Source organism: Taudactylus pleione, unplaced genomic scaffold (assembly GCF_031769625.1).
Source record: "Taudactylus pleione unplaced genomic scaffold, aTauple2 ptg000867l, whole genome shotgun sequence".
Classification (NCBI taxonomy): Eukaryota; Metazoa; Chordata; class Amphibia; order Anura; family Myobatrachidae; genus Taudactylus; species Taudactylus pleione.
The window spans coordinates 835,380-849,650 of record NW_028285269.1 but is presented as its reverse complement, the minus strand read 5'-3'; the positions used below and the strand labels follow the sequence as shown (position 1 = coordinate 849,650).

At 45.0% G+C, this 14,271-nt stretch overlaps 1 protein-coding gene across 2 annotated transcripts in view; it reads left to right on the top strand.

Moving 5' to 3' along the window:
- LOC148474224 (tRNA wybutosine-synthesizing protein 4-like) overlaps positions 1-14,271 on the top strand; it is a 289,412-nt gene that overhangs the window by 191,598 nt on the left and 83,543 nt on the right. For both annotated transcript variants that reach the window (XR_015872909.1, XM_088458915.1), the window contains exons 11-12: positions 6,500-6,703; positions 10,616-10,713. Coding sequence is in view for 1 of the 2 variants with exons in the window: in XM_088458915.1 (XP_088315041.1) it covers positions 6,500-6,703; positions 10,616-10,713 (302 nt within the window). In the remaining variant the exon portion in view is untranslated. The remainder of the gene's footprint in view (positions 1-6,499; positions 6,704-10,615; positions 10,714-14,271) is intronic.

Here is a 14,271-nt window from a genome sequence, read left to right as displayed (position 1 = left end):
GTACAAGCAGAGTGTGTAATACAGTTAGTACAGAAGTACAAGCAGAGTGTGTGTGTAATATAGTTAGTACAGAAGTACAAGGCAGAGTGTGTAATAGTTAGTACAGAAGTACAAGCAGAGTGTGTAATATAGTTAGTACAGAAGTACAAGCAGAGTGTGTAATAGTTAGTACAGAAGTACAAGCAGAGTGTGTAATATAGTTAGTACAGAAGTACAAGCAGAGTGTGTAATATAGTTAGTACAGAAGTACAAGCAGAGTGTGTAATATAGTTAGTACAGAAGTACAAGCAGAGTGTGTAATAGTTAGTACAGAAGTACAAGCAGAGTGTGTAATACAGTTAGTACAGAAGTAGATGCAGAGTGTGTAATACAGTTAGTACAGAAGTACAAGCAGAGTGTGTAATACAGTTAGTACAGAAGTACAAGCAGAGTGTAATATAGTTAGTACAGAAGTAGATGCAGAGTGTGTAATACAGTTAGTACAGAAGTACAAGCAGAGTGTGTAATACAGTTAGTACAGAAGTACAAGCAGAGTGTGTAATATAGTTAGTACAGAAGTACAAGCAGAGTGTGTAATACGGTTAGTACAGAAGTACAAGCAGAGTGTGTAATACAGTTAGTACAGAAGTACAAGCAGAGTGTGTAATACAGTTAGTACAGAAGTACAAGCAGAGTGTGTAATACAGTTAGTACAGAAGTACAAGCAGAGTGTAATATAGTTAGTACAGAAGTACAAGCAGAGTGTGTAATACAGTTAGTACAGAAGTACAAGCAGAGTGTAATATAGTTAGTACAGAAGTACAAGCAGAGTGTGTAATACAGTTAGTACAGAAGTACAAGCAGAGTGTGTAATACAGTTAGTACAGAAGTACAAGCAGAGTGTAATATAGTTAGTACAGAAGTACAAGCAGAGTGTGTAATACAGTTAGTTCAGAAGTACAAGCAGAGTGTAATATAGTTAGTACAGAAGTACAAGCAGAGTGTGTAATACAGTTAGTACAGAAGTACAAGCAGAGTGTAATATAGTTAGTACAGAAGTACAAGCAGAGTGTGTAATACAGTTAGTACAGAAGTACAAGCAGAGTGTAATATAGTTAGTACAGAAGTACAAGCAGAGTGTGTAATAGTTAGTACAGAAGTACAAGCAGAGTGTAATATAGTTAGTACAGAAGTACAAGCAGAGTGTGTAATACAGTTAGTACAGAAGTACAAGCAGAGTGTAATATAGTTAGTACAGAAGTACAAGCAGAGTGTGTAATAGTTAGTACAGAAGTACAAGCAGAGTGTAATATAGTTAGTACAGAAGTACAAGCAGAGTGTGTAATACTGTTAGTACAGAAGTACAAGCAGAGTGTGTAATACAGTTAGTACAGAAGTAAAAGCAGAGTGTGTAATATAGTTAGTACAGAAGTAAAAGCAGAGTGTGTAATAGTTAGTACAGAAGTACAAGCAGAGAGTGTAATACAGTTAGTACAGAAGTACAAGCAGAGTGTGTAATATAGTTAGTACAGAAGTACAAGCGGAGTGTGTAATAGTTAGTACAGAAGTACAAGCAGAGTGTGTAATACAGTTAGTACAGAAGTACAAGCAGAGTGTGTAATACAGTTAGTACAGAAGTACAAGCAGAGAGTGTAATACAGTTAGTACAGAAGTACAAGCAGAGTGTGTAATATAGTTAGTACAGAAGTACAAGCAGAGTGTGTAATACAGTTAGTACAGAAGTACAAGCAGAGTGTGTAATATAGTTAGTACAGAAATAAAAGCAGAGTGTGTAATATAGTTAGTACAGAATTACAAGCAGAGTGTGTAATACAGTTAGTACAGAAGTACAAGCAGAGTGTGTGTAATATAGTTAGTACAGAAGTAAAAGCAGAGTGTGTAATAGTTAGTACAGAAGTACAAGCAGAGTGTGTAATACAGTTAGTACAGAAGTACAAGCAGAGTGTGTAATAGTTAGTACAGAAGTACAAGCAGAGTGTGTAATACAGTTAGTACAGAAGTAAAAGCAGAGTGTGCAATACAGTTAGTACAGAAGTAGATGCAGAGTGTGTAATACAGTTAGTACAGAAGTAAAAGCAGAGTGTGTAATACAGTTAGTACAGAAGTAGAAGCAGAGTGTGTAATACAGTTAGTACAGAAGTACAAGCAGAGTGTGTAATACAGTTAGTACAGAAGTACAAGCAGAGTGTGTAATACAGTTAGTACAGAAGTACAAGCAGAGTGTGTAATATAGTTAGTACATAAGTACAAGCAGAGTGTGTAATATAGTTAGTACAGAAGTACAAGCAGAGTGTGTAATACAGTTAGTACAGAAGTACAAGCAGAGTGTGTAATACAGTTAGTACAGAAGTACAAGCAGAGTGTGTAATAGTTAGTACAGAAGTACAAGCAGAGAGTGTAATAGTTAGTACAGAAGTACAAGCAGAGTGTGTAATACAGTTAGTACAGAAGTACAAGCAGAGTGTGTAATAGTTAGTTTAGAAGTACAAGCAGTGTGTGTAATATAGTTAGTACAGAAGTACAAGCAGAGTGTGTGTAATACAGTTAGTACAGAAGTACAAGCAGAGTGTGTGTAATACAGTTAGTACAGAAGTACAAGCAGAGTGTGTGTAATACAGTTAGTACAGAAGTACAAGCAGAGTGTGTAATAGTTAGTACAGAAGTACAAGCAGAGTGTGTAATACAGTTAGTACAGAAGTACAAGCAGAGTGTGTAATACAGTTAGTACAGAAGTACAAGCAGTGTGTGTAATATAGTTAGTACAGAAGTACAAGCAGAGTGTGTAATAGTTAGTACAGAAGTACAAGCAGAGTGTGTAATATAGTTAGTACAGAAGTACAAGCAGAGTGTGTAATACAGTTAGTACAGAAGTACAAGCAGAGTATTTTATACAGTTAGTACAGAAGTACAAGCAGAGTGTGTTATAGTTAGTACAGAAGTACAAGCAGAGTGTGTTATAGTTAGTACAGAAGTACAAGCAGAGTGTGTAATACAGTTAGTACAGAAGTACAAGCAGAGTGTGTAATACAGTTAGTTTAGAAGTACAAGCAGAGTGTGTAATACAGTTAGTACAGAAGTACAAGCAGTGTGTATTACAGTTAGTACAGAAGTACAAGCAGAGTGTGTAATACAGTTAGTACAGAAGTACAAGCAGAGTGTGTAATACAGTTAGTACAGAAGTACAAGCAGAGTGTAATATAGTTAGTACAGAAGTACAAGCAGAGTGTGTAATACAGTTAGTACAGAAGTACAAGCAGAGTGTAATATAGTTAGTACAGAAGTACAAGCAGAGTGTGTAATACAGTTAGTACAGAAGTACAAGCAGAGTGTGTAATACAGTTAGTACAGAAGTACAAGCAGAGTGTGTAATACAGTTAGTACAGAAGTACAAGCAGAGTGTGTAATAGTTAGTACAGAAGTACAAGCAGAGTGTGTAATACAGTTAGTACAGAAGTACAAGCAGAGTGTGTGTAATACAGTTAGTACAGAAGTACAAGCAGAGTGTGTAATACAGTTAGTACAGAAGTACAAGCAGAGTGTGTAATACAGTTAGTACAGAAGTACAAGCAGAGTGTGTAATATAGTTAGTACAGAAGTACAAGCAGAGTGTGTAATATAGTTAGTACAGAAGTACAAGCAGAGTGTGTGTAATACAGTTAGTACAGAAGTACAAGCAGTGTGTGTAATACAGTTAGTACAGAAGTAGATGCAGAGTGTGTAATACAGTTAGTACAGAAGTACAAGCAGAGTGTGTAATACAGTTAGTACAGAAGTACAAGCAGAGTGTGTAATACAGTTAGTATAGAAGTACAAGCAGAGTGTAATATAGTTAGTACAGAAGTAGATGCAGAGTGTGTAATACAGTTAGTACAGAAGTACAAGCAGAGTGTGTAATATAGTTAGTACAGAAGTAGATGCAGAGTGTGTAATACAGTTAGTACAGAAGTACAAGCAGAGTGTGTAATATAGTTAGTACAGAAGTATAAGCAGAGTGTGTAATACAGTTAGTACAGAAGTACAAGCAGAGTGTGTAATACAGTTAGTACAGAAGTAGAAGCAGAGTCTCTCCTCCATCACCTTGTGTGCTCTCTCTGACCCACCAAGCCTCCTCATACCTGCAGTCTCTCCTCCATCACTGTGTGCTCTCTCTGACCCAAGTCTCCTCATACCTGCAAGTCTCTCTCTCTGACCCATCAAGCCTCATCATACCTGCTGTCTCTCCTCCATCACTGTGTGCTCTCTCTGACCCACCAAGCCGCCTCATACCTGCAGTCTCTCCTCCATCACTGTGTGCTCTCTCTGACCCACCTAGCCGCCTCATACCTGCAGTCTCTCCTCCATCACTTTGTATGCTCTCTCTGACCCACCAAGCCTCCTCATACCTGCAGTCTCTCCTCCATCCCTTTGTGTGCTCTCTCTGACCCACCAAGCCTCCTCATACCTGCAGTCTCTCCTCCATCCCTTTGTGTGCTCTCTCTGACCCACCAAGCTGCCTCATACCTGCAGTGTCTCCTCCATCCCTTTGTATGCTCTCTCTGACCCACCAAGCCTCCTCATACCTGCAGTCTCTCCTCCATCCCTTTGTGTGCTCTCTCTGACCCACCAAGCCTCCTCATACCTGCAGTCTCTCCTCCATCACTGTGTGCTCTCTCTGACCCATCAAGCCTCCTCATACCTGCAGTCTCTCCTCCATCACTGTGTGCTCTCTCTGACCCATCAAGCCTCCTAATGCCTGCAGTCTCTCCTCCATCACTGTGTGGTCTCTCTGACCCATCAAGCCTCCTAATGCCTGCAATCTTTCCTCCATCCCTTTGTGTGCTCTCTCTGACCCAAGTCTCCTCATACCTGCAGTCTCTCCTCCATCACTGTGTGCTCTCTCTGACCCACCAAGCCTCCTCATACCTGCAGTCTCTCCTCCATCACTGTGTGCTCTCTCTGACCCACCAAGCCTCCTCATACCTGCAGTCTCTCCTCCATCACTTTGTGTGCTCTCTCTGACCCAAGCCTCCTCATACCTGTAGTCTCTCCTCCATCACTGTGTGCTCTCTCTGACCCACCAAGCCTCCTCATACCTGCAGTCTCTCCTCCATCACTTTGTCTCCCTCTGACCCACCAAGCGTCCTCATGCCTGCAGTCTCTCCTCCATTCCCCACTGTCTTACAGCCTTCTTCTCTAGCACTTCTATGACAGCCTTCCCCTTCAGAGCTGTACTGTGTATGGAGAATTGTGTTGCTAATTGTTACTTGTGTTCTGATTATATTTTGGTTACTGTAATGTTCTGTGTACCTATTCTGACCCTCATTACACGTAAGCAGTGTGTAACTATTCAGATAGCTAAACCAAGTTCATCTCTTAATCCACAGACAATGAGTTTTCTGGAACTTTGTATATTTATTAACAAAGCCAGGAATGATTGTCCATATAAAACGCTTGTGGTCCTGCAGAGTAGGTCACTGTACTTCTGATCACAAAATAAGAGAATATACTGCAAATGAGTGTGTGTAAGCGGTAAGAAGATATTAGCCCTGTGGGGTTCAGAAGACTTACACAGCCTGTCAGCATGTAAAACATGGTTGATGCTAGATCCTATGTGGCTAAAGGACCTCTGTGACGTATCCACCACGTGACCGCTCCTGCTTTACCATCCACGAGGGCATAGAGAGGGATTAAATATTTGTAGCGAGGGGACATTTTTGGTCCCCTGTTAGCATCCCCACCCCTCCCTTTTCATGCCGGGTCACGTGGGTGTGATGTCACAGGTCCCCCGCAGCCCCCTACTCTAGTCATAACCGTAAAACACAGATACTGCAGCGCTAAAAGGGAGGATTCAACCCTTTGACCTGTCACATGGTAAAAGGTGGCCAGACGTAGGCAAACTAATGCAGAGTAGACTTAACTAGTATAGTGTAAAACATAAGCTTGTCACATAAATCACTGACTCAAGACTACAGTATATGAAATAATATTAGAAATTATGTGGTTACAGTACAGTACCCTTTACTGTATGTGCGGCGCTGCGGACCACTTGTGGCGCCCTATAAATAAAATGTAATAATAATCAGTGATAGCAGAGTACAGGCTCTCAGCATCAGACAATGATTTATATAGTGGTAACGTATTACACTTGGCTTTACCTATGGTAGAGCACATAAAGGAGACTAGATATAGACAGAGAGAGGTCAGAGGACACACAGGACCTATTGGCATACATGTCTGTGTCAGGACGCTGTTAGTACATACAGTAGTGCAGTGTGTGAGCTATGTAAAGGTGGGACTAAGGTAGAATAGAATGGGGATGTTGATGGGGTAGTTATTGAATGGCGACAATAATTTAGTACAGTGAAGGCTGTATCTCCCTACAGAAATAGTAACATTTAATCAGTAATTTGTGTAAATTCCCAGCAAACAGCAAAGGAGGAAACATGAATAAAGCTTCTTGGTTCACAGGTTATATTTATGTTTAATGCTGAATGATATCTATTTGGTTGTTTCTCCTCAGATGGGCGCCTTTTGCACTCCCTCACGCTGCTGAAGGGTGGCACTATCTTGGCTGTGGGTGGGCGATTCTCTCCCTCCTGTCCTGCTCGTGGAGCTCAGATCCTCAGCTATGATACAGTGACCCACGGTGTAACGGTAACAACGGTAGACTTGCGTCCTGAGCTCTTGCGTTGGAGACACTCTGCAACCGAAGTTTCTCTCTGTGGTAATAATGTTTCATTTATTGTTCACCTTTTGAAGGCATTTTTTAGCCATACTCTGAATAATTGAATAAACCCTTCCAGGGTCTACAGGGTCTACAATTAATGTAATAACATACTTGTGTTATATAATGAATACACTACTCCCATCCTCCCTATTTCACTGCCTTTGTGTCCATCCTGATACATCCATATGTTCTCTCATCTAAGTACGGATGTCCTCGTACAAGTATGAGATGCCTGGTGCTAAGTCAGAGCGATTCCCCTGCTTACATTCTATTTCCTGGCTCTTCTTACGCGCATAGATATCTGCATATACTGTAGTGTACAATGTGCTGCAGATCGCAGAGGCAGCGTAATGATGATACTAAATACTTACCATTAGTATTTTTATTATAAAAGATTGGTATAAAGTCACAGATTAAAATGCATATTTTAACGAAAAGTCACGTGGCGTGGCTACGTCTGTCTGTGGCGCGCAGATCAGGGCTATTTGGTGCACTTTGGGGATAGGATATGTGGCCAAACAGATGTGTCCTCATACACCTATCTCTCTACCACCATGTGGCACAAGAAGCCTGGCGCCATACCCACGCTGTCCTCATACACCTATCTCTCTACCACCGTGTGGCACAAGAAGCCTGGCGCCATACCCACGCTGTCCTCATACACCTATCTCTCTGCCACCATGTGGCACAAGAAGCCTGACGCCATACCCGTGCTGTCCTCATACACCTATCTCTCTACCACCATGTGGCACAAGAAGCCTGGTGCCATACCCACGCTGTCCTCATACACCTATCTCTCTACCACTGTGTGCCACAAGAAGCCTGGCGCCACACCCACGCTGTCCTCATACACCTATCTCTCTACCACCGTGTGACACAAGAAGCATGGAGCCATACCCGCGCTGTCCTCATACACCTATCTCTCTACCACTGTGTGCCACAAGAAGCCTGGCGCCATACCCGTGCTGTCCTCATACACCTATCTCTCTACCACTGTGTGCCACAAGAAGCCTGGCGCCATACCCGTGCTGTCCTCATACACCTATCTCTCTACCACTGTGTGCCACAAGAAGCCTGGCGCCATACCCACGCTGTCCTCATACACCTCTCTCTCTACCACCATGTGGCACAAGAAGCCTGGCACCATACCCGCGCTTTCCTCATACACCTATCTCTCTACCACCATGTGCCACAAGAAGCCTGGCGCCATACCCACGCTGTCCTCATACACCTATCTCTACCACCGTGTGGCACAAGAAGCCTGGTGCCATACCCACGCTGTCCTCATACACCTATCTCTCTACCACCGTTTGGCACAAGAAGCCTGGCGCCATACCCACGCTGTCCTCATACACCTATCTCTACCACCGTGTGGCACAACAAGCCTGGTGCCATACCCACGCTGTCCTCATACACCTCTCTCTACCACCGTGTGCCACAAGAAGCCTGGCGCCATTCCCACGCTGCGCACATTTTTCTTTACTTTGCTACTTTCTCCTGATACTTTTTCCTCCGTCTTTTGTTTCAGTTTGCAAATCGCTTTCTAGGTTTAGTTTTTTGTTGCAGATGAAGCGTAATGTTGCCTGGAGAGGGTCTCTCGTATTGGACCCACCTTGTGTACTATGTACTGCAGATCGCAGAGGAAGTGTGACGCTGCCTGGAGAGGGTCTCTCGTATTGGACCCACCTTGTGTACTATGTACTGCAGATCGCAGAGGAAGCGTGACGCTGCCTGGAGAGGGTCTCTCGTATTGGACCCACCTTGTGTACTATGTACTGCAGATCGCAGAGGAAGCGTGACGCTGCCTGGAGAGGGTCTCTCGTATTGGACCCACCTTGTGTACTATGTACTGCAGATCGCAGAGGAAGCGTGATGCTGCCTGGAGAGGGTCTCTCGTATTGGACCCACCGTGTGTACTATGTACTGCAGATCGCAGAGGAAGCGTAATGTTGCCTGGAGAGGGTCTCTCGTATTGGACCCACCTTGTGTACTATGTACTGCAGATCGCAGAGGAAGCGTGACGCTGCCTGGAGAGGGTCTCTCGTATTGGACCCACCGTGTGTACTATGTACTGCAGATCGCAGAGGAAGCGTAATGTTGCCTGGAGAGGGTCTCTCGTATTGGACCCACCTTGTGTACTATGTACTGCAGATCGCAGATGAAGCGTAATGTTGCCTGGAGAGGGTCTCTCGTATTGGACCCACCTTGTGTACTTTTTCCTGCTACTTTCTACTCAATCCTGCGTCCGCTCACGTAGAGTGTACTAGGGTTTTTTGTTGAAAAGGAATTTATATAAGAGTTATTTATTTAGCGCGGACATATTCCACAGAGTTTTACAGAGAATATTTGTCCATTCATGTCAGTGGATCTTACAATCTATATCCACATACACACACACACACACACACACACACACACACACATACACACATACACACATACACACACACACACACACACACACACACACGTGTATATATATATATATATATATTTTTTTTTTTTTTATGGGGCAATTAACCTATCAAAATATTTTGGAGTGTGGAATGAAAATGGAGCACCCGGAGGAAACCCACAGAAGCAGATGGAGAACATACAAACTCTCCAGAGTTAAGGTGCCTACACACATAGCGATGTGCTGACGATCCGACATTGTGTACGATTTCCCCTGAACGCTCCCCGACAGTCGTGAGCACGATTAGGTCAAAAAGGCTTCAATTTGATTCACGATTTCACGATCTATTGTGAATCGTGTCGGAAGTCCAAATCCTGAGATCGTGCCCGATACATCGTGAGTTTACCAAACAACACACGGGAATCCTCACAATTGGTGGGAAATTTAAATAATGGGCATTAGGTCGGTAGGTGGGTGGCACACATAGGTGGGCAGTGGGGTTGCTGCATGACCCATCCACCGCCTGCCTCATTCTGGTGGGCGGTGACTGGGTCATGCATTTATAGGTGGGTGGCACACATTGATGGGCATGGGAGGTTAATGCATGTCCCAGCCACCGGCCGCCTCATTCCGGCAGGCGTATGCTGGGTCGTGCATTTATAGTTGGGTGGCACCCATTGGCGGGTAGGTGGGTGGCACACATTGGTGGGCAGTAGGGTTGATGCATGACCCAGCCACCGCCCGCCTCATTCCGGCAGGCGGTGGCTGGGTCATGCATTTATAGGTGGGTGGCACACTTTGGTGGGTAGGTGGGTGGCACACATTGGTGGGCAGTGGGGTTGCATTAATACGGTACCTATACTCCCCAAAGTGCTGAAATCCAGACTTCAGTGTGGAGGCTCCCAATCGTGCGTCCTTTTCCTTCTATTCACGATGCTGCACAAGATGGAGGATGGGCGTGTACTGGGTCCTGTCTGTCAAATTCCGTGACGTACGATGATCGTGAGATAAAAAGTACTCACGATCGGCACCACATCGTGTCCCATATTGGCAAATCTGCCCTACAGCACGGCAGATCTGAAGATGCGATGTAAGACGAGCGGGGACGCGCATTGGCATCGTGAGTGAAGACATTTTTTACACGATTTGTCGTTGCGATTCGTCGAAATCTGCCAAATCGGGTAAAGAATCGCTGTGTGTAGACACATTAAGAGCCGTGGTGGAATTGAACCCATGACCTCAGTAATGCTGAGCACGGTGTACTAGGAGGTCTGTTGTGAGGATAACGCATGGTTCTGCATGGTGAGGAGCGCACGTATCCGCCCGCCATTGCTACTTTTTTCTGTTCTTTTTCCGCAATTTTGTATCTTAGTTCACAAATACTGTACTAGGTACTAAGTATTTGTATTTTGGTGCGGCTTAGTAGCAAAGTCTGTGGCGCGAGAAGGTTATATTGTATATTATTAATAATAGATGTATACATATAATGAGCATTCTATTCCTCCCTCTTACAGGTACATTCTATGTCTTTATATTTGGAGGTCGCTCTGTAGTTTCAGCAGCTCTACAGGAGCCTCTGTTTCTGCAGCCAGAGCACAAGTCATGGATCCAGGTATGGAAACAACAAGCTTTTAAGATAATAAATAATTGACAAAAGTTGCTTAAGAGTTGGTATTAATGAAGTACTAAAATAAATAAAAGATGTTTGGAACAAGTTCCTTCATAAACTGTGTGCAAGTGTACCTGGAAGAATTGATGCGGTTTGGAAGGCAAAGGGCGGTCACACCAAATGATTTCGATTTTTCTTCTATTCATTCACTTTGCATTTTGTTAATTGATAAAAATAAACTATTAACACTTCTATTTATTTTAAAGCATTTTTATTGTTCCATACACCTGACTAAAACTTTTGCACAATGCTTTGTGTGTATGTGTACATATATACACAACAAGACTTAAATGACACTCCGAAGAAAAGACAGTAAATAATGTAGACCACACGGCGGTGGAAGTCGACGTTTCAGAGGCCGACCCTCTTTTATCAAGACATCATCAAAGTTACAGATACAATAAACACACATATATATTTATATATATATATATATATATATTGTGATAGGATCACTGGTAAAGTGGTCTGTGGCAGGTACATTTGTCCCAGATTCCTGTCTTATGTGTTTTAAACCCCCAGGAGAAAGTCTGCAGTGTAGCAGGCTTGAGTCTCGGCTTTTTGAAAAGCCGGTTTGGGACCTGGGGGTTGTGGGTGAGAGGAGAGGGAGGGCTCCACCCACGGCCACTCCAGGTTTTGGTTCTCGCAGCCTGGTAACAGGCTTGTTAGGGTTTCCACCTGAGAGTGGCCAATATAAGCCTAGTGTGTTGAGGGCTGATTGTCTCACCTGGGAGAGCAGACAGGGAGTTTGCTCAGAGACACTTGGAAACCTAACTGTGAGTGTTGTGCTGTGCCCTTGTTGCTGGTGAGGGCATTAGGCCCTGCCAGGTTCTGGTAGTGAGGGAACTACCTGTAAAGTTAGAGCCCGGCCAGGGCTAGGATTTATGTTTATGGTTTCTTTGTGTTATTTCTGACATTGTACAATAAAGACTGGCGCCGACCAGCTTGTACTTGCATCCAGTCTGGCGTACTGTTTCCCAGCTGCTGTGTGTGTAAGGAAGGAGTCCCCTACCCAGGAGAGGGACCCCCGAATCTGACTGCGTCACAATAAATATATATATATATATATATATATATATAGCTACTCACCATTGTGCACCACTCTTCCACGTGCCTTCTGTTCAGCACCGGTGACGTCATCACTAGCAGCCGGCCTCTAGCGTCTCGGCTGCCTGCAGGGGGCGTGGCTTACCTATCACCATGACCAGCCTACATTACAGGGAAAACATCTCAGTGAGGGAGACGGCTAAATGGGAAAAATGGGTTATACTGGGGATGAAGAAAATGTGTCACCTCCTGTGCTGTGCAGTATATCAGCTTACACCCGCCAATAAAAGCAGAATATATCATAGCCTGTTAACAAACTAGTGCTCTGCGGTAATAAAACTGACTAATACCACAGATATTAGGAAAACTAAAGCAATACAAATAATGGAGTAAATGCAGAAACACCATGTAACTGACCAATGACGAGGCGGCTGGTGTAAGCGTACGGTCACTCTCCTGGATAACACCATGTAACTGACCAATGACGAGGCGGCTGGTGTAAGCGTACGGTCACTCTCCTGGATAACACCATGTAACTGACCAATGACGAGGCGGCTGGTGTAAGCGTACGGTCACTCTCCTGGATAACACCATGTAACTGACCAATGACGAGGCGGCTGGTGTAAGCGTACGGTCACTCTCCTGGATAACACCATGTAACTGACCAATGACGAGGCGGCTGGTGTAAGCGTACGGTCACTCTCCTGGATAACACCATGTAACTGACCAATGACGAGGCGGCTGGTGTAAGCGTACGGTCACTCTCCTGGATAACACCATGTAACTGACCAATGACGAGGCGGCTGGTGTAAGCGTACGGTCACTCTCCTGGATAACACCATGTAACTGACCAATGACGAGGCGGCTGGTGTAAGCGTACGGTCACTCTCCTGGATAACACCATGTAACTGACCAATGACGAGGCGGCTGGTGTAAGCGTACGGTCACTCTCCTGGATAACACCATGTAACTGACCAATGACGAGGCGGCTGGTGTAAGCGTACGGTCACTCTCCTGGATAACACCATGTAACTGACCAATGACGAGGCGGCTGGTGTAAGCGTACGGTCACTCTCCTGGATAACACCATGTAACTGACCAATGACGAGGCGGCTGGTGTAAGCGTACGGTCACTCTCCTGGATAACACCATGTAACTGACCAATGACGAGGCGGCTGGTGTAAGCGTACGGTCACTCTCCTGGATAACACCATGTAACTGACCAATGACGAGGCGGCTGGTGTAAGCGTACGGTCACTCTCCTGGATAACACCATGTAACTGACCAATGACGAGGCGGCTGGTGTAAGCGTACGGTCACTCTCCTGGATAACACCATGTAACTGACCAATGACGAGGCGGCTGGTGTAAGCGTACGGTCACTCTCCTGGATAACACCATGTAACTGACCAATGACGAGGCGGCTGGTGTAAGCGTACGGTCACTCTCCTGGATAACACCATGTAACTGACCAATGACGAGGCGGCTGGTGTAAGCGTACGGTCACTCTCCTGGATAACACCATGTAGCTGACCAATGACGAGGCGGCTGGTGTAAGCGTACGGTCACTCTCCTGGATAACACCATGTAACTGTCCAATGACGAGGCAGCTGGTGTAAGCGTACGGTCACTCTCCTGGATAACACCATGTAACTGACCAATGACGAGGCGGCTGGTGTAAGCGTACGGTCACTCTCCTGGATAACACCATGTAACTGACCAATGACGAGGCGGCTGGTGTAAGCGTACGGTCACTCTCCTGGATAACACCATGTAACTGACCAATGACGAGGCGGCTGGTGTAAGCGTACGGTCACTCTCCTGGATAACACCATGTAACTGACCAATGACGAGGCGGCTGGTGTAAGCGTACGGTCACTCTCCTGGATAACACCATGTAGCTGACCAATGACGAGGCGGCTGGTGTAAGCGTACGGTCACTCTCCTGGATAACACCATGTAACTGACCAATGACGAGGCGGCTGGTGTAAGCGTACGGTCACTCTCCTGGATAACACCATGTAACTGACCAATGACGAGGCGGCTGGTGTAAGCGTACGGTCACTCTCCTGGATAACACCATGTAACTGACCAATGACGAGGCGGCTGGTGTAAGCGTACGGTCACTCTCCTGGATAACACCATGTAACTGACCAATGACGAGGCGGCTGGTGTAAGCGTACTGTCGCTCTCCTGGATAACACCATGTAGCTGACCAATGACGAGGCGGCTGGTGTAAACGTACGGTCACTCTCCTGGATAACACCATGTAACTGACCAATGACGAGGCGGCTGGTGTAAGCTTACGGTCACTCTCCTGGATAACACCATGTAACTGACCAATGACGAGGCGGCTGGTGTAAGCGTAATGTCGCTCTCCTGGATAACACCATGTAACTGACCAATGACGAGGCGGCTGGTGTAAGCGTAATGTCGCTCTCCTGGATAACACCAT